A 21581-nucleotide genomic window follows, 5' to 3' on the forward strand; every position below is an offset into this window, starting at 1 on the left:
TATGTTTACCTCAAATTGTGGTACTACTAATTTATTTTGATACACCGCGTGATTATAGCCTATTATATTTGTCAAATGTTCACATTGACTACAATGGAGATGGTGGTACATTGAAGCTAATTGTAGGCCTGGCTATATCTTAATTTTCATTAGCTGTAATTTTGACAATATTGGTAAACCTAATGCAGATTAGGTATACTCTCATAATATATTAGTTTGAGATAATCACAGATTACACTGCAAAATAAAACAGTGGACAGTTAGAATACCTTGGAACAGTGGAATATCTTTCAACCCACACATTTAACCCCTTATGTTGTGTGAATGGGTGAGTGAGTGACAAAGAGAGTGAGAGAGCGTGCCCGTGTACCTGCCTGTGTGTGTAGTCTACCTGCGTGCGTCCGTGCATTCTTTATCAACCATAGACCGCAAATACAAGCCCTATCATCAAGAATTGGCTGTGTATTGCACCGTGTCGCTTTAAAGGGGGCGTTCGGTCGCATATTCCCAATCTGCCAGAGTGTAAATTGAAGAGAGGGACTCATTTGAAGCAAATAGCTGTCCTTGTGCGATTGAATCAACAGCGGGGCGCAATGGGAGGTAAATTAGGTTTTTCGATTTGAATAGGCTATGTTATAAAATATCAAAATTGGCTTGAATGCCTCACCAACTTTCAATGATACCGTTATGTTTTTTTATTCCAGAGGCCGAGACGCGTCAGAAATTGCTGCGCAATGTGAAGAAAGAGGTGAGTGCCTTCAGTATTTGCAATGTTTTTAACGACTAATTATTAGAAGCAACCGTTGGTGATGGATCTCTGGCAGCCGTGTTGTTGTAGTTGGATGCCCAACATAAGATTGTAAAATGGAGACACCGGGAAGTCTGATGTATATGCTTGAATAAATTGATCATAAGGATACATGTAGTCTAATAGGATATTATATTCTTTGGATCGTGATTTTATCATAAAGGATGCGTTCAGGGCCGACTTGGATTGAAATACGTGTATATATACAGAGACAGCAATTATTTGGTATCAGTAGGCAGGCCTAGGCAATAACGCCAAGATCAATGTAGCAGTAATGGATATGTTATCTCTGCATGACGTGAATACGTGTGCATGTCACAGTGCAGAGCCAAGAGCAGCATCATTAGGATTATTGATAACAGCTCTTTCTTGTGTTTTTCTTTTATCTGAATGCTAATGCTGTAATGGAGGGCAACTCAATTCACTGGGCATGCTCATATCTCGGATAGCCTATTACCCCTCTCTCTTTTATATGAAAAAACACGTAATCAATTGATCAGATGATATCTTGGTTCATCCTGTGCCTAGAAATTAGGCCTAAAGGATGTGGTCACACTTTATTTGGATAGTCCAGATAGTGGTCACACTTTATTTGGATAGTCCAGATGCTCTACAGATGGTCATAATATCAACAAAGGGTTAGGTTTAGAATAAGGGTTAGGGTAAGGGTTAAGTTTAGGGTTAGAGTTATGGCTGGGGTTAGGATTAGTAGATAGTAAATTGAAATGTTACTGATAGTCTGCAGATAGTCCATCGGTAGATGCTCTACAAACTATCCAAATAAAGTGATAAGGATGTTGCTCTTGTGACATAACGTCACAGTTTATTATTTGGGGACTCCTCGCAGTTATCTGTTAGCTACAGCCAGACCATTCTTCAAAGGAAAATTGTCTGGCTTATGGTATAGTTGGGCTGCAGCACTACAGGAACCTGAAAGGGAGAGAAGAAACCAACTCCCTGTCTGGCTTATTTTCCCTGTAGCTGCACGCTGGTGTGTCCTCTGTTCTAGCTCCATTTATGAGATGTTATTTTATTTTGCCCTGATAGAAAACTAAAAGTAAAAAGGCATTATTAGCAGCAGATTGTATTGTGTTTTAATTTGTATGGATAGCCCTGTCCATCTTTGTGCCACACACATGCATGCATGCTTGAACACACAAGCAAACAGGCAGTCACACACATGCACACAGGCACATGCAAGAGAAACACTCTTATTCTGCCAATAACAATTTTTCTCATCTTATGAAGGCAATCATTGGTCACATGCCCCCTGGGAGGGTAAACAGGATGTTTTTCTCAGTAGTGTGAGGGTTGCATGTGGAGGCCACATCACACAAGGGACATGACTAGCACCAGGTCATGCAGCAAGGAAGAGGGTCCTAGTTGGTGATAGTAAATATATACTGTATCTCAAACCCAGACTTTTTTTCTTCCGTTTTTAGTAGATTTGATTCAATTTCTATCCATTTCCTCGCAATGTTCACAATTTCTCTGCACTGTATAATTTCATAATCTGGGAATTGGTCACACCATATTTCACTATTGTGTGTTTGTCGTGTTTTATTATGTGGTTGTATGAGAAATGCTAAAATAACATAGCTTTTAGGTTGTTTGATGAAGAGTTATTTAACTGGAAAATCATTGAAAATATACACTTTAGTCGCTCTTTTTTTAACCTGGTCAAGCTCTGTCTTGTCTGAAGTGATAAACATCTCCCACCCTGTCTGTCACTCAGGATCTGCACACTCAGGATCTGCATTCCCTCCCCACCCTCCCTCCGCTTACCCGTGATTATCTATTGTTGCAAAATCGCTCCCCATCCTTGCCTCCTTCTGCACTTTGATTTATTTTCTTTCTGTGCCTCCTCTTGTCAGACCCTGTCTCTGTTAAGTGCCTGTCATATCAAATCCCACCTCAACTTTATGTCTCTCTCTTTTTTTTCTCAGGTGAAACAGATCATGGAGGAGTCAGTGACTCGGAAGTTTGTGCATGCAGACAGCAGCCATATCATATCCTTCTGTGGTGAGTGTGTTCATGTAGTAATATATTACTTATTGAATTTACAGTTCATATGGCTCATTGGAGTTTTGACTTGCTTATTTTGAGTTTTTATGGTTTGTTAACCCCCTATTAAAGGCCCAGTGCAGTCAAAACTGTGATAGTCTTGTGTTTTATATATATTTCCACATAATGAGGTTGGAATAATATTGTGAAAATTATGATATTTCCCTTCTAGCTGTTTAAAAAGGTGACCTGAAATTTCACCCTGTTTTTGTGGGATGGAGTTTTGGCCTGCCTGGTGACGTCACCAGACGGTAAATTAGTTAATAGACCAATAAGAAAGAGAGTTCCAAACCTCTGCCAATAACAGCTAGTTTTCAGTTTTCCCCTCCTAGCAAAATTCTTGCTTGAGAAATGACTCTTTGCTAAGAAGCTATTTTTGTTTATTTTTGACCATTTAAATTGAAAACAATCACAGTGAGGTACTTAATTATTACAAGCCCACTGAAGGACTTTAGTGCCACATGGCAGTGCTGTGCTCTAGTGACTGGATGGGAGGGAGGGTGCATGCCATGGTTGATGGGCAGGCCTAGCTGCATAGCTGGTCTGGGTGGGTCGAAGTGTTGATTTAAATTAATGACTGCTTGGCTTACAGTATGTGTAACAGATACTTACCTGCTTGGTTTCTCATCTTTGACCGAAGACCATTACTATTGTAATAAGAGCCAGAGAAGAGTGGATAGAAAGAAGTAAGAGATCGTGGCAAGAAATACATAATATTTTTTTGTGAGATGAAAGTAACCTTATCTCCAAAGAGCACCTACCAAAATGTAGGTGGTACTTCTGGGCCACCCAATTGCAACCAATGATTACTTGGATAAGAGGACAGACTGTGATAGTAAGAACCCGTGGTCAAAGCATACGCTCCAGTTTTGGAGGAAAGTTCAATGTAGTCTCCATCTGCCTATGGGCATATCATCCCTAACTGGTACTGCAGATCTTACAGATTTTCCCACATTATCACTCGATTCAGGTTTCCAAAGGTGGTCATTACTTCATTTGCAATATGTACACCAAGTCTTGAAGAACAACCAAATTAAATCATTCGGTGAACTAAGTTCAGACTGCCATCTGCCAAAGTCAGATTTCTTTAGCTATTTACAGCTAAGAGACTATTTACTGAAACACCACAAATGGGTAAAAATGAAAGGTGAGCCCTCTCTCATAGAAAAACATTTATCAATACTCAGAAAAGGGCAACTGGTAGTTAACAAATTACAAAACTATACCAATCTATTGCTGTCACGACATAGAGCAATACTCTGCAAAGTGCAAGTGGGAATCTCCTCAGTAGTTGGGAAAGGGTACGGGGGCTGGACACGCAGCAACCCAGACCACGCTGCTGATTGGAGATAACATATACTGACTCAAGGTAGTTTGAGGAATGGGCAGGGGAGCTAGACAATAATAATGATGACACTGACAATTATGTTTACACTACTTCTATTAGGAATTGCTATGCTTGAAAATATAGTACAAATATAAGTTAATGAAAAACAAAGAGCACCTTTCTCTCTCATCGCAGACTCAAGCAGTGCTGCTATTCTCCGTCAACTAAAGAATCACAGTTGGTTTGAACTAGTGCTTTGTAATCTCTTCACAATTGTCCTCCACCCCATCACTCTGGTGTCACAGCCTCACATTTCACACTTGTGATGTGACACATAGGATTATTGTTACATTAAGAGCACAGCAGTAAGATTATGGAGTCAAAAGTAGGTGGATTATTGCTGGTTGAATTGAACGGAGGTAAATGCCAGTCAGAACATGTTTTTTTTAAATTAATATGTCTCATGACTACATTGACATTTACAGAGCAAGTGACATTGGGCATCATCCTGTGGAGTTGAAATGTCAAGCCCTGTCACCTCCTACCACCCAAATCTGTGTACGGTCACGTTCTCAACCGAACACAGCTTGATTTTAGGTTGGCACCGGCCACAGCCATAGTAAAGAATAAGAGATGTGTAGGTCCATCTGTGTTAAATTTAACTGACAGCAGACACTCTGCAAAGGTGTTGATACTACACCTCCACACATCCACGGATATCCTAGCAACAGTAAACAGCGTTTGTCAGTTTTTAGTCTATTTCTGGTCCTGCTGAGAGCCACCTGCACCTGCCCTCTAACCCGTCTCTGCTTCCCTGCAGTAGCACTCAGACTGTCCAAGGGTTTTCACTGGGTGCGCCTGAAAATCTAATTAGCAAACTCTGCATGTGGTTTATTTGTTGTTTACAGTGTATGCAATCATAGCTTAATGAATATCGCTTTGGGGAAAGTTGGTTTTGAACCCAAACTCTGTGTACTGTTGGTGTCTGTATATTCAATACTATGTGTGTCCGTGTGTCTACAGCTGTAGTGGAGGCATGTGTGCTCCATGGGCTGAAGAGGCGAGCAGCGGGCCTCCTTTGCAGTAATAAGGTAGCAGCACTCTTCATGAAGGTAGGGAAGAGCTTCACCCCGGCGGAGGAACTCTGTCAGAAGGTCCAGGAACTAGAGCAGCTCATCGAGACCAAGTAAGACATTGATCTTGGCTAGTCATTACTCCGAAGCCCCCCCCCCCCCCCCCCCCACACCAATATGCCATAAATTAATACAAAATGTGTATCAAACACTCCTCTCTGTATTCCCCAGCAGACAGGCTCAACTAAATAATGGCAGTGTTCAGAAGCAACCCGGAGTGACCAACCTCCCCCCTCAGGGCTTGAGGAACCTATGGATCCGCACTGCTCTCATGGAGAAGCTTCTGGACAAGATTGTCATGTACCTAGTGGAGAACAGCAGGTTAGCAATCAATCAACAGATCAGATTCCAGCTGAAAGTCTGACATTGTGTCTGATATTACAAATACCAACAATCGTAGCTGCTCAATATGTATACTAAAGATGTCCGATCTTAATTTGATCACTCTTTTGTCACATTTTTCCCCCTGCGCATCAGGAAATTTCAAATGAACCTTGTGATTTACATACATTCACTGAAAACCCTCAGTTCTCTTTATCTCCATGTGGGAACAGTCCAGTCATTTCGGAGCAGTGCCAGCCATCAAAATCATCCTCCCTCTCTCGCTCGCTCAAACTCTAAAAGCACCAGACACGCCTCCCGGGTGGCGCAGTGGTCTAAGGCACTGCATCGCAGTGCTAGCTGTGCCACCAGAGATTCTGGGTTCGAGCCCAGGCTCTGTCGCAGCCGGCCGTGACCGGGAGGCCCATGGGGCGGCGCACAATTGGCCCAGCGTCGTCCGAGTTAGGGAGGGTTTGGCCGGCAGGGATATCCTTGTCTCATCGCGCACTAGCGACTCTTGTGGCGGGCCGGGCGCAGTGCACGCTGACCAGGTTGCCAGGTGTACGGTGTTTCCTCCGACATATTGGTGCGGCTGGCTTCCGGGTTGGATGGGCATTGTGTCAAGAAGCAGTGCGGCTTGGTTGGGTTGTGTTTCGGAGGACGCATGGCTCTCGACCTTCGCCTCTCCCGAGTCCGTACAGGAGTTGCAGCGATGAGACAAGACTGTAACTACTACCAACTGGATACCACGAAATTGGGGGTAAAAAATAAAATAAAATAAATAAAAGCACCAGACAGAATATTAATAATAATGTCCTATTGTTACTGTAGGCCTATAGGTCCTATTACTGCAACATTCAAATGTACATAAATGTATGTGAAATGCAGCCATACACATCAACAACCTTCGTTTTATATACCTTAACACAAGATAGATATTGGTCTCCACTATGACACGGTGTCAAGTGTATCTGAAATGCAGCCCTACAGTAGGCTACACCTAAATTATAGCCTACTGTAGCCTATCAAAACTAATACACCTAAACTATAGCCTACTGTAGCCTATCAAAACTAATACACCTAAACTATAGCCTACTGTAGCCTATCAAAACTAATTGCACACATAGGCTTATAATATCAGATGTAAAGACGAGATGAAATTGAGAATAGTGAGGTATCCTATAATGGAGTGCAATGGTGCATGAAAGAGTGACTCAGATTTTAAAACCCCAACACCCCCCAGATCAACAGTATGTATATAATATATATATTCTCTATTCTCATACACACATATTCATACATACTGTATATACTGTATTTATTTATTTATTTATTTATAGGGGACAATGCACATTAATCAACTTCAATAATGCAACATCCATGTAAATGTGCCGGGGTTAGCCAAAAGATAATTTGCACCCGTAGTTCCAGGGCAGCTAAGGACAATTGCACAGCAACAATACACATACTCACTAAAACAATACAAATACATTACATCCAATAGTATATCATTCTAACAACAACAACAACACTATCATCAACTGTCGTCTTACATATGAGGAACCACAGATAACTCATGTGTACAGGTTTGGATAGATTTTAGCCATGTTTTCAATTCAAATGTAAAAGTACAATAATCAGTGCAGCTTCTCAAGTCCATGTGCGTTGCATTCCAGTATATTGTAGCTCTAACAGAGAAGGCTGATTTTACTGTGTTGAAAAGGGACAACGCAATCCCCTCTAGTTACTTTCCTTGTTATCCTGGAGGTTATTTCCTTGAGCATGATATGCCGGCATAGGGGTGGAGGGGCCAAGATCATACAGGATCTTAAAGACAATAAATGTTTTTGTTACTTACAACCTCATGCTAATCACATTAGCCTACGTTAGCTCAACCGTCCCGTGGACGGGACACCGATCCCGAAGAAATTTTAAAGCTATCCAGACTAAATAAATTATGTTTGTAAATGATATGACAATGGTGGTAACTGTTTGGTTTGTTATATAAAATCTTAAGTGTTTGTTTGAGAAGTGACTCAATTGGTTTCAGAATAGTAGCTCCTGCTTTTGACCAGCATGTGAGGCAATATCTCAGATGTGAGAAGATCATAGCGTTCATATATGTATGTATATATGTATGTATGTATGTATGTATGTGTGTATGAGAATAGAAAATATACACTACCCTTCAAAAGTTTGGGGTCACTTAGAAATGTCCTTGTTTTCCATGAAAACATACATGAAATGAGTTGCAAAAGGAATAGGAAATATAGTCAAGACGTTGACAAGGTTATAAATAATGATTTTTAATTGAAATAATAATTGTGTTCTTCAAACTTTGCTTTCGTCAAAGAATCCTCCATTTGCAGCAATTACACCCTTGCAGACCTTTGGCATTCTTGTTGTCAATTTGTTGAGGTAATCTGAAGAGATTTCACCCCATTCTTCCTGAAGCACCTCCCACAAATTGGATGGCTTGATGGGCACTTCTTACGTATCATACGGTCAAGCTGCTCCCACAACAGCTCAATAGGGTTGAGATCCGGTAACTGTGCTGGCCACCACATTATAGATAGAATACCAGCTGACTACTTCTTCCCTAAATAGTTATTGCATAGTTTGGAGCTGTGTTTTGGGTCATTGTCCTGTTGTAGGAGGAAATTGGAGCAAATTAAGCGCCGTCCCGGAGCATGGCATTGCGTAGCTAAATGGAGTGATAGCCATCCTTCTTCAAGATCCCTTTTACCCTGTACAAATCTCCCACTTTACCACCACCAAAGCACCCCCAGACCATCACGTTGCCTCCACCATGCTTGACAGATGGCGTCAAGAACTCCTCTTGCTCACTTGTGCACCGGGGCCTCCCACTCCTCTTTCTATTCTGGTTAGAGCCAGTTTGCGCTGTTCTGTGAAGGGAGTAGTACACAGCATTGTACGAGATCTTCAGTTTCTTGGCAATTTCTCGCATGGAATAGCCTTAATTTCTCAGAACAAAAATAGACTGACGAGTTTCAGAAGAAAGGTCTTTGTTTCTGGCCATTTTGAGCCTGTAATCAAACCCACAAATGCTGATGCTCCAGATACCCAACTAGTCTACAGAAGGCCAGTTATATTGCTTCTTTAATCAGGACAACAGTTTTCATCTGTGCTAACATAATTGCAAAAGGGTTTTCAAATGATCAATTAGCCTTTTTAAAATTATAAACTTTGATTAGCTAATACAACCTGCCATTGGAACACAGAAGTGATGGTTGCTGATAATGGGCCTCTGTACGCCTATGTAGATATTCCATAAAAAATCTGCCGTTTCCAGCTACAATAGTCATTTACAACACTAACAATGTCTATACTGTATTTCTGATCAATTTTATGTTATTTTAATGGACCAAAATTTTGCTTTTCTATCAAATACAAGGACATTTCTAAGTGACCTCAAACTTTTGAGCGGTAGTGTGTATAATATATATGGATGTATGTATGAGAATAGATACATATACATATGTATGTGTCACACACACATACATACATATATGAATTCTCTGGGTTCCCAAATTCTTGGGGGTTTTAAAATCTGAGTCACTCTTTCATCCACCATTGCACTCCATTCTGTAGGATACCTCACTATTCTCAATTTCATCTCGTCTTTACATCTGATATTATAAGCCTATGTGTGCAATTAGTTTTGATAGGCTACAGTAGGCTGTGGTTTAGGTGTAGCCTACTGTAGGGCTGCATTATGACTTGCCTTGAACATATAATAAAACAGTTGATAAAAAAAAAAAGATTTTACCTAACAAAAAATATCTACCCCTACAAATGTCAATTTATTATAATCCACATAAGAATTCACACGAGATGCGCTGTAGCCTGCACATAGCCTACATAGACTACTTGAACTGGGGCACAGTGGACCTCCAGTCTAAGGTACAATGTAGGTACGGTACTGCATTGTATTCCAGCTGCCCACTGGCGCCATTCTAAATATTTCTTCAGATATTCAAATCCTCCTGCTGCAAGATTATTTTCCTGCTGCAATTAAACGGGTCAAATTAAGATCTGACATCTGTACTTATAGTCGCTTTTCAGTGAACATGCAGCAATGGTTCTTCTTGCACCATTTTGAGGAAACATGATTTTCTCTCTTCCAGTACGTTCTATGACAGTGAGGCCATTCTAATGGATCCTGTGGATGGACCAATCCTTGCCTCTCTGTTAGGTATTGATGGAACCTCTTCTTATGGCCTCTCTTGCCAGGATGTGGCCGGACAGATCTCTAATAAGATAAGAAATAGCACACTGAATGGCACATTACAGTGAATGTGACTCCCTCTGAGATAATCTGTAGATAAAACATGACATTAGAGACTAGTGCTTTACAGTGGAAATTGCCTTATTTCAGATAATGCCATAATTCTGTGGCTTAGAAGTTAAATATACTGGAAAATAACTCCAAATTGAATTTGTACTCATACTTATAATGGACAAGTGCATTTACCTTCTACTGTGAGGGTAACATTGACATTGCTGGTACCTCTAACTTTCACTCTGGATGATGATGGTTCAGTACAGTGCTTTAGAAGTTAGAAATAGTGACTACACCTTTCTACATGAAAACTGTTGTGGATCTCAGTGTTTTCTTGCCCTTATGCCTTGCAGTCGGCCCCTGTGCTCTGGAGTACACTAAGGTGAAGACAGCCGACCACTTCTGGACAGACCCCTCTGCTGATGAGCTAGTCCAGAGACACCGTATCCACAGTGGCCACTGTCGCCAGGACTCCCCCTCTAGGCGACCTGCCCTGGTTAGTGTGTGGATTATGTGTTTAAACGAATGTGTGTGTATAATATATGATGCATAAAAAATGGTCCAATGGTCTGGAATACATTGATATTTTCTAATAGATCCAGAAGAGGCAGTCGAGTGGCAGTATGGAAGATCGGCCCATCCTGTGGGCTCGGGACTATGTTGAGTCCCTCCATCAGAACAACAGGGCTACACTGCTGTTTGGCAAGAACAACGTCCTGGTGCAGCCGGTGTGTGTGTGTGTGTGTGTCTCTCTCTCTCTCTTTCTCTCTGCGTGTTAAAGGACTTGGCATTGCTTTTCATCACTGTTTAAACAGCAAGGAACGCTTTGTACAAATCTCCTGTCTTGGTCAACAGAGGGATGACATGGAGTCTATCCCAGGGTACCTGTCTCTCCACCAGACTGCAGATCTCATGACCCTGAAATGGACCCCCAACCAGCTCATGAATGGCACTGTGGCAGATGACACTGAAAAAAGGTAATGTAATATCAAATCACAGTAAAGAAACCTATTCTGACACTTATAGGTGTCTACAAAGGACATGGCAATTTATATAATTGGATATTGTTTAAATCTCAGCAATTTCTCATATTGATTTTCCCAGTGTTTACTGGGACTTTGCCATGACTATTCGCCTGGAGGAGATTGTTTATCTGCACTGCCATCAGCAAGGTACAGAAGGAACCTCTTTTTAATTATGTAGGCATATATCTTTGTATCCATGTGTTTGTGTGTGTCTTCTTGATCTTGTGATCACGGTTTTTCCCAGTGGACAGTGGTGGAACAGTGGTTCTGGTGAGTCAGGATGGGATCCAGAGGCCTCCGCTGCGGTTCCCCCGGGGAGGACACCTGCTCCAGTTCCTGACCTGCCTGGAGACAGGCCTGCTGCCACACGGACAACTCGACCCCCCCCTGTGGTCCCAGAGGGGAAAGGTCAGCATGGAACATAGAAATGTCCTAACATGCACCAGATATAACCCTCACATTTGGAATTCATGACAATGATTCAGATCGCAAATGTTTACTGTAGCTATTATGTCCACATCCACTAAACCAATTGAAACGAGATGGTATGATTTAGCTAGTTGTTTCTTGTAGCATTAGAAACAGGCTAATCTATAGCAGAGTGGATGTTGTTGGACTGAGGGTAACTCTGATCTCTGTGTTAGTACTATACACTGCTGCCAGAGGGTTACTTTTACACTGACACTGTAATTTCATTGATCTTATTACCAATTTAGCCTCCAATTAGATAATATTAACCCTGACCTGCCAAAGCAAAGGGAAACCCATGAGGAAGTTTTTAGAGGGGTTGTGATGATAAAAGTGGTAATCGTAGTAGAGATGACACTATAATTTACAGGCTGCTGTAGAATATAACTTTGTTAAGGTTGTGGTATATTACCCGGCGGAGCAGTGAAAGACTATACAACCTCGGGGTGGCAGAGAGAGTGAGTGGGGTCTTAATACGTCCTCAAACCAACATGAAGGAAAGTTGCAGACCAAAGACAAGGACCCCCAAAAATTTTACAAATTGAATTTTCCTACTACTGTACCACTGACTTTGCTGTTAACTACTTTGAGGGAAAATGTACTTGTTACGATTGTGACGTGTTGTTGTCTCATCTAGCTATCTTAAGATGAGTGCACTAAATGTAAGTCATTCTGGATAAGACTGCTAAATTACTAAAAAATGTTGTTGTTTTTTAAAACAGAAAAGGAAAAGATGACTGACTTGAGATTGGCTGGATCATTAATTACATCTAGCCTAGTCTTGCATCACAATTCAATGATAGGGATCTGAGTTTTAGGGTAAGATCAAATCAACTTTAATCACTCTCGCGAATCGTCATAATAACAACATGTTAATGTCTTATACTGAGTGCACTACCTTCCTTTGACTACAGGGAAAGGTTTTCCCTAAGTTGCGTAAGAGGAGTCCGCAGGGGTCTGTGGAGTCTGTGTCGGATAAAGAGGAGGACGAGGCCACTGACTATGTCTTCCGGATCCTGCTCCCTGGTACACCGTCAGACTTTGGTATGTCACTTGTGATCTCCTTATTCTGTGTCAATTTTCTGTTGAAATTTGTACATAATATACTTTTTCATTATTTATTTTTCTCTCACCGTTCGTTTTGTTGACCATTGCCCTTCCCTCAGCACCTCTCTGTCCAGCCCCTGTACCTGTAGCCCTGTGAACACCTTACATTGGTTACCCTGGATTTCAGACCATGCATGGGCATGAAGTTGTCTTTGTCACACCTCCATCTTCTGGCTTGGTTTGTCAATGTTTCCATGTTTAAAAAAAGACATATACACTACCGGTCAAATGTTTGTTTATTCTGTGTCAAAAGACATCAAAACTATGAAATAACACATATGGAATCATGTAGTAACCAAAAAAGTATATTTTATATTTGAGATTATTCAAATAGCCACCTTTTGCCTTGATGACAGCTTTGCACACTCTTGGCATTCTCTCAATCAGCTTCATTGAATTTCAATTAACAGGTGTCTTCTTAAAAGTACATTTGTGGAATTTCTTTCCTTCTTAATGCGTTTGAGCCAATCAGTTGTGTTGTGACAAGGTAGGGGGGTTTACAGAAGATGGTATTTTACCAAATAAGCTAAGTCCATATTATGGCAAGAACAGCTCAAATAAGCAAAGAGAAACAACAGTCCATCATTACTTTAAGACATGAAAGTCAGTCAATCCGGAACATTTCAAGAACTTTGAACGTGCAGTCGCAAAAACCATCAAGCGCTATGATGAAACTGGCTCTCATGAGGACCGCCACAGGAAAGGAAGACCCAAAGTTAACTCTGCCGCAGAGGATAAGTTCATTAGAGTTACCAGCCTCAGAAATTGCAGGCCAAATAAATGCTTCACAGAGTTCAAGTAACAGACACATCTCAACATCAAGTGTTCAGAGCGTGAATCAGGCCTTCATGGTCGAATTTCTGCAAAGAAACCACTACTAAAGGACACCAATAATAAGAAGAGAATTGCTTGGGCCAAGAAACACGAGCAATAGACATTAGACTGGTGGAAATCTGTCCTTTGGTCTGATGAGTCAAAATTTGAGGTTTTGGTTCCAACCACAGTGTCTTTGTGAGACGCAGAGTAGGTGATCAGATGATGTCCGCATATGTGGTTCCCACCGTGAAGCATGGAGGAGGTGGTGCGATGGTGTGCTGGTGACACTGTCTGTGATTTATTTAGAATTCAAGGCACACTTAACCAGCATGGCTACCACAGCATTCTGCAGCGATACACCATCCCATCTTGTTTGCTCTTAGTGGGTCTATAATTTGTTTTTAAACAGGACAATGACCCAACACACCTCCAGGCTGCGTAAGGGCTATTTGGCCAAGAAGGAGAGTGATGGAGTGCTGCATCAGATGACCTGGCCTCCACAATCCCCTGACCTCAACCAAATTGAGATGGTTTGGGATGAGTCAGACCGCAGAATGAAGGAAAAGTAGCCAACAAGTGCTCAGCATATGTGGAAACTCCTTCAAGACTATTGGAAAAGCATTCAGGGGTGAAGCTGGTTGAGATAATGCCAATAGTGTGTAAAGCTGTCATCAAGGCAAAGGGTGGCTATTTGAATAATCTCAAATATAAATATATTTTGATATAACACTTTTTTTGGTTACTACATGATTCCATATGTGTTATTTCATAGTTTCGATATCTTCACTATTATTCTACAATGTAGAAAATAGTAAAAAAATAAAGAAAAACCCTTGAATGAGTAGGTGTTGTGAAACCTTTGACTTGTAGTGTATTTTATTAAAGAAAGTCACCCAAATCATCCATCAGTTCTAGATGATCATGTTGCTAATGACAATGATGACGATGTTCCTGCTGATGATACCATTGATCCTGTTTGGTGTCCAGTGGCTCCAGAGCTGATGGACCAGGCGGTGAACATGTGGCACCCCACCCCCAGGAAGTCCTCCTGTTTCTCCTGCTCTCAGAACGGATCCCCTGTTGGCTCACTACCCAACGGCTGCAACCAGGACAGGGCTCCCCTGAAACTCCTCTGTGACACCATGAAGTACCAGATCATTTCCCGTGCTTTCTATGGCTGTGAGTACATGCATCATGAATTCCTTTAGGAAACTGATTCAAATGCTATAGTCTTCATGTTATGGCTGGACTGATAACCATGCGTGTTTCTTCACTTCTTCATTGAAGGGCTTGCCTACTGCCGTCACCTGTCCACCGTTCGTATCCACCTCTCTGCCCTGGTCAACCCTACCATCGTTGACCCTAACGTGCCTCATGATGCCCGGGGAGGGCTGACTGTGGATGTCTGGAGCAGCTTCCTCCAGGACTGCTCTGTAAGATCTACTGTACCATCTGCTCTAAACATACTGTACACACAACCACAACCTGCAGTGACTGTGCATGTTCCTTATGACTTAGCTAACAGGTCACAGCTTGAATGCATCTGCATTCACCAACATCAACATTCCACTGCAACCGATGACCGTACTAAACTTGTATGTTTCTGTATTGAGTCAATATGTAATCACGTTCACAACCTTTTCTTAGGCGTATGATGAGCATGAGCTTCTGCGGATGGTGTACTATGGTGGTGTGGCCCCGAAAATACGCAAGGAGGTCTGGCCATTCCTGCTTGGACACTACCACTTCGATATGACCCAGAAACGTAGGCTGGAGGTGAGTACTGTTATATTGTCATGAGGTAAAACTACTAACTCTGGAATCCAAGTAGGGAGGTGGGTTATGTGTAATACTATTACATACTAGTGACCCTGTGTGTTCATCTGTGTGTGTGTGTAGGTGGATGAGCAGGTGCGGGCCTACTATGAGCAGACTATGAAGGAGTGGCTGGGCTGTGAGGCCATCGTCAAGCAGAGGGAGGGGGAGAAGCATGCTGAAGCCATAGCCAAGTGCAATTCTGTGGAAAGACCAGGACCAGTGCAGCGAGACTCCACCATCAGCACTGATGTAAGGGGGTCCTACCTGTCCCATTTGATGAGGGCCATACATGATAGAGTTAGTGACTCATTGGCATATGGTTAACATACTGTACTAACATATGATTCTTCATGGTGTTCTCTTCCTGGATGGCATTTGACCCCATATCCTACACCAGTCCTCACAGAGCACAAGTTCAGAGAAACGGATTGCCCAGAGCGACTCCAGCAGTAGCACACAGGTACAGGAGGCTTTCTTTCTGGGGCATAACACATCACCACATAACATTATAGTTTTCCTTAATACTGAATACTTAAAGTTGTGCATTACAATAGTAGGGAGACTTTAGAATGCTGGGTATTCACTGTCTGTTGTCCGGTGTTGCAGGCATTTGGGTCTGTGGAGGAGGTGGATCAGATAGAATCCGAGATGAAGCCAGAGGAAGGCAAAGAGGTGTCCAAAATTCCATTGAAAGACTGCCCAGATGTGGCCAACCCAAATGTTACCTCAGAATCTGGAAACCCACCCCCAAAAATATCTGTTGGCTCAGGTCTTCCAGAACAGCCCCAAAGCACAAACAACAACAGCCCTGCAACAAAACTTCCTGCAACTGATTTAACTGTCAAAACAGTTGCCACTCAGCCATCACCAGAGCCATCAGAGCCCCAGGGAGCTGCATCTAGGCCAGTGGCAGAGGCCCAGGCTGGGTCAAAGCTAACAGAGGATCTCCCTGTCTCAAGATCAACAGAGGAACCAAAGGTCACGATAACAGTTGATGACAAGGCAGGGGAGGAGCGTCCTAAGGCTCCAACACAAGAGTCCAAAGCCCCAGAGAGTAAAGAGGTTGAATGCTCTGAATCGGTAGAAATCATACAAATCCCAGAGAGGGTTAAAGAAAGGGGTTCTGACAAAGAAGACGTGAAGTTCTTAGGAAATACTGAAACAGAAAACAAAGTTGCGGGAAATGGGTTGTCTGAAGTTTCCACCACAAAAGACCCAAAGCTGCCTGTGAGAGCTGCGTACGCAACTGAGAATACTGATATTCTCAAACTAGAAACGGAGGTTTCTAATGTATATATTCCAGCTCCACCACTAGGCGAGGACACAGTTAATAAAACACAAGAGAGAAAAGCCCCAGTGTCAGAACCATCCTGTGCCACAGAGCCATCTTTAACAGAAGGAAACAAAGCTTCAACAATAGCAGTGGAGGCTGGTATTGCTGAAAAAGAGGACCCAAACTTCTCTGACATTGAAGAAATCACAGAATCTGAATTACAAAACATTAAAACCCCTCAAACCAGCGACGCTTGTGTTTGTGAGAAAGACATGGATAGTACCGAAGAAAAGGTTTCAGAAATAGCCGAAACCAAAACATTAGACACTGTGGAGGCCAGTGTCCCTGAGAAAAGCAATACCAAAGCTGCAGAAATGACAGTTGCCATAGATTCAGAGAAACATGCACCTTGCATGCCCGTACTGAAGCCACCTCAGCTAGAGGCCAAAGCCAGTGTTACAGTGACAGCCCCCTCTATGCGTTCTCCTGATACACTAGATTCTGATGACTCGCCCTCTGCCTTAGAGATGGAGGACATTCCCACGGCCTGGGCAAGACCCTTGTCCGGCCTGATGGCTCCCCCTGCTGCCCCCTTCTTGGCCCTGGGGAGAGTTGTTTCAGGGGAACATGTCCTGCATGCAAGCTCCAACACCAGTCTTGATGGAACTGAGCCAACCCTGTCTGAGGAGGAGCCTGAGATGGAGAGTCTCTACCCCCAGGCTGACTTTTTGGTTGTGACAGAGGAACTCAAACCTGAGGTTTCACCAGTGGTAGTGTCCCCAGCAGGGACTACCTACTCTGTAAGTACTCCAAATGAGTTACCTGTGTGCACTGTAATGCATGTTGCAGATTTTAGGGGTTGATTGGCTAAGAGTTGGTTCAACATACAATACACTTATCCCACCAGACATGCCACCAGGGGTCTTTTCAGTCCCCAAATCCTGAATAAATTCAAGAAAGCGTACAGTATTATATAGAGCCCTTATTGCATGGAACTTCCTTCCATCTCCTATTGCACAAATAAACAGCAAACCTGGTTTCAAAAAACAGATAAAGCAACATCTCACGGCACAACGCCGCTCCCCCTATTTGACCTAGATAGTTTGTGTGTATGTATGTAGTTCTGTCCTTGAGCTGTTCTTGTCTATTGATGGTCTTTCTGTATTATGTCATTCTGTATTATGTTTCATGTTTTGTGTGAACCCCAGGAAGTGTAGCTGCTGCTTTTGCAACAGCTAATGGGGATCCTAATAAAATACCCAACTACAAACAGAGCTGTCACAATGCTGGAATGAATCAGTAGCCATTTGAACATGAACCGCTTTAACTAACCTTAGTCCCTTTTATCACTCTGTGCAGCAAGAGCAGCTGGACTTGTACTTGCTCAACCTGCATCGCATTGATAAGGATGTGAGACGCTGTGACAGATCCTACTGGTACTTCACTCCTGCTAACCTGGAGAAACTACGCAACATAATGTGCAGTTATGTGTGGCAGCATCTGGAGATTGGCTATGTCCAGGGCATGTGTGATCTGCTGGCTCCTTTACTGGTCATTCTGGATGACGGTCAGTCTGCATGAAGAATAGCTCTCCTAGAACTGCATTATTCACAGACATGAGTAAGATCAGATGAATAATTTGCTGTTGATGTGTTTCTCAGAGGTCATGGCTTTTAGCTGCTTCTCTGAGTTGATGAAGAGGATGAATCAGAACTTCCCCCATGGAGGGGCCATGGACTCACACTTTGCCAACATGCGCTCCCTCATCCAGGTACATACATAATCACACATGCACATTATTATAAGTACAGTGATATTACATTGTAGTAAAAGATAGGCACTTGCCATTTTTTTCCACTAGATCCTTGATTCAGAGCTCTTTGAACTGATGCAGATGAATGGAGACTACACTCACTTCTACTTCTGCTACCGCTGGTTCCTGCTAGACTTCAAAAGAGGTACTGGCATCTGCATGGGCGTGTTCGACCGCATACACTATCTGTATGGTGACGGAATCAAACAGAAAGGGGGATTTCACATTGGAACCAGAGGAAATAGTTCATGCTGATGATGTTAAAACTTAAGTTAATTGTGTTCAAGGTATACAATATGAAGGACCTGTATAGATTTAGGAAAATGTCATTGTCAATGTTTTTATTTCAGTAACATGACTCTTCTGCAGGCAGGTCACATCTGACAGTCCTACTCAGTATATAACCTGATGTGTCATTCTTCCTCCAGAGATGTTGTATGATGATGTGTTCTCCGTGTGGGAGACCATCTGGGCGGCCACGTATACCTCCTCCACTCATTTTGTCCTCTTCATTGCTCTGGCACTGGTGGAGATATACCGAGACATCATCCTGGAGAACAACATGGACTTCACTGACATCATCAAGTTCTTTAACGGTGAGGCTAAACGATGACATTAGATGTTGTTATGGAATGGAATATTTGATCATTCAGTTATTTCATTCATTTCATTGCCACTGAGTGTTTATTTGCTAAATGTATGATCTGAAGGTACCAACTGCTTTTACTGTGCTTGCTGACAAAGGCATAAAGTCTAGCTACCTCCATAGACTACACTCATATGTAAATCAGCACAAGCAGCTAGGCTCGAGTGACACAGTGTGTTTTTGATTTGATTTCCCTCTTCAGAAATGGCTGAGCATCACAACATCCCGCAGGTCCTAACGATGGCTCGAGACTTGGTCCTCAAAGTGCAGACTCTCATAGAAAACAAGTGATCCAGCATGTGTATTTTCCTCCCCTTTCACTCAGTGTGCAAAATTGTGAGAAAGTCACATAAAATTAATGTATTCTGAAAATCGTAACTTGTATTTGTATGAAAGCTAAACCAACAATTGACAAAAGCAGACATAGTGGTCAGTATTTTAAAATCACGCTTCTCAATCATTATTTTTAACCCTGAAATCGTCAGGTGAACCATACTGAAGCTGTTGTCACACTACAATAATTGCACAATGCAGTATTTCTGTCTCAGTCCCTAAAAGCACTTTCCTATGTTCAGGTAATTAACATTATAATCAATAAGTTTATGAAAAAATGCAATTGTTCACTTAGTGAATGTACCCTTTTGAAAACAAAAACTCTTTGCATATTGCTTCAGAATGTTTTTGTATTTGTTTTGCCTTAAATGTAGCTATCTTGTGCAGGGATATTCTCAATATGATAACCAAATGAGATCTTGTTTGTACATTTCCGTCATATACTTCCCATCAGTTAGAACCATTCACAGAGTAAAGGTGCAGCCAAAAAGCTTGCACCTCTCCAACATCGCAGGAACACTTGCTGAAACCCCTGGCTGTATCTCAAACATATTGTCCCCCATGTATTCCAGTGTTTTTGTATTAAGTGCTTAAATCTGTCTCTTATCTTCTCCTTATCGGCTAAATGTCTGCGTGTATTGCTGTTGTACTGTAATGGTAACTGTACAATTATTTGAAACACACAGGCTAATATTCAAAAGTATCTGTGAGTATAACAATGTAGCTATACTGTTTAATATCAGATATGTACACACACACGTAGGCCACTGTACATGTGATTTGTTGCTTGACGACAATAGATAAATATACCGACAAACATGAGAAAAATACTCTTATTTTTTCAACGTATTCTTGAATTGTTTATTGTTGTTATTACTTTGCTGTGTATTAAACAATCAGTATATTTTGGATTCAGCATTGTGCAAAGTTTGGTTTAATTCATTTCACTCTCTGTGCAGTCTTTGGTGTAAAATTGTTTGCCTGTAGCCAAAGTGTGCTGTTGCTTTAACAATGTGTCGCTTGTATATTACGTCATCAAAATACGCAATGGTGTCTGGCCAAACAGATCATATAGTTCAAGGGAAGTCAAGAGAACTGTGCGGAAGAGAATTTTGCTTGCAATAAATTCAATAATTAATCGTTATCCTTATTCTTTCAGTATTTGTTATTCTCATACGGTCTATGTTTATTCTGCATTGAAGATGAATAGTGTTGGAGAGGGCTGCACTGACCTAAAACGGGAATATGACCAGTGCTTTAACCGTTGGTTTGCTGAGAAATTCTTGAAGGGAGATCGAAGCGGTGATCCCTGTACCGAAATGTTCAAGAAATATCAGCATTGTGTCCAGGTAAATACATGATATCAAAAACGGACGTATGTTAGCCATCTGCCTGCTCATCATCACCACGCATTGATAACTGCTGTACCGCGTACTATTAGCTAACCAAAATGATGCAACACCAATGTGTCAGCTGTCAGGCCACAAGTCTATTCTTCACATGACTGAAACACAGGGCATCTATATTCATATATTGTAAATAAATATACTCACTTCCTGATAGCCTATTGTCCTCTCGATCCAATGTCTTTTTAAACATCAAATGCAAGTGTCTAATCTAATGTTACAGCTACATATGTTGTGCTTGTATTTGCAGAAGGCCATAAAAGAAAAGGACATTCCCATTGATGGCGTAGAATTCATGGGCCCAAATAAAGAGAAAGGTGACAGATGAGATGGATCTCCCCAACAACGTTGCCTTGTGACTCACTGCCATTGCTTACTGGGCATGCAATGGAACATGAACAGGGTGTCCACCAATTTAGCTTGAATTGGGTTTTGTTTGAGGTCGCAGTCCTTCTAGTGTGGAGACTAAAGAGCATTCATATGAAGGATCCAAAGTGCTGAATGACAATTGGGATTGGACTTTGGATGTTGGGCATTGATAAGAAAAGGAACATATGAATCCAGACATTTTGGGTCAGCCCAATAAACATCGTAATGTGGTGGTAACATCAGTTTATCATTGTAAAGGACTATGATGCTTTGCAAAGGGAGTTTCATTGAACTTTTTAAATTCTGGAATTGTCAATGTCTATTAGTGTCCTGGCATAATGTCCCTCAAGACAACTGAAGAGTGCATCAATGTGGATGCATTGGACTTGGTTTACACTGTGCAAGATTATAAATTGTGTGGGTCTCTTTGCTCCAAGTTATTTTTTTTTACTGGAATGAGTTTAGTTCAGTGATGCAATGTGATTAACATATACATTGACAAAGCAATAAATAGAATAATCATGTTTCATTACTACCAATTCATATTTTCA

At 41.8% G+C, this 21581-nt stretch overlaps 2 protein-coding genes across 3 annotated transcripts; both read left to right on the forward strand.

Moving 5' to 3' along the window:
• The first annotated feature begins 348 nt into the window (after positions 1-348).
• LOC139543856 (small G protein signaling modulator 1-like) lies at positions 349-20170 on the forward strand. 2 transcript variants are annotated; one of them, XM_071350340.1, is made up of 23 exons: positions 349-600; positions 705-748; positions 2755-2830; positions 5223-5385; positions 5507-5653; positions 9802-9869; positions 10310-10452; positions 10553-10684; positions 10812-10933; positions 11061-11128; positions 11226-11389; positions 12364-12493; positions 14360-14551; positions 14660-14805; positions 15020-15148; positions 15272-15439; positions 15588-15650; positions 15797-17263; positions 17823-18030; positions 18125-18234; positions 18325-18421; positions 18705-18872; positions 19125-20170. In XM_071350340.1, the coding sequence occupies exons 1-23, from the start codon at positions 594-596 to the stop codon at positions 19211-19213; spliced, it is 4101 nt and encodes a 1366-aa protein (XP_071206441.1). In that variant the 5' UTR covers positions 349-593; the 3' UTR covers positions 19214-20170. The 2 variants fall into 2 exon arrangements, with proteins under 2 accessions (XP_071206441.1, XP_071206440.1); XM_071350339.1 differs by having other exon boundaries at positions 350-600; positions 5504-5653.
• Positions 20171-20457: 287 nt separating this feature from the next.
• Positions 20458-21554, forward strand: LOC139543859 (TP53-regulated inhibitor of apoptosis 1-B-like). The gene is made up of 2 exons (XM_071350351.1): positions 20458-20604; positions 20912-21554. The coding sequence occupies exons 1-2, from the start codon at positions 20458-20460 to the stop codon at positions 20987-20989; spliced, it is 225 nt and encodes a 74-aa protein (XP_071206452.1). The 3' UTR covers positions 20990-21554.
• The last annotated feature ends 27 nt before the right edge of the window (positions 21555-21581 follow it).

The sequence above is a fragment of the Salvelinus alpinus genome, chromosome 18, assembly GCF_045679555.1.
Source record: "Salvelinus alpinus chromosome 18, SLU_Salpinus.1, whole genome shotgun sequence".
NCBI classification, from domain to species: domain Eukaryota; kingdom Metazoa; phylum Chordata; class Actinopteri; order Salmoniformes; family Salmonidae; genus Salvelinus; species Salvelinus alpinus.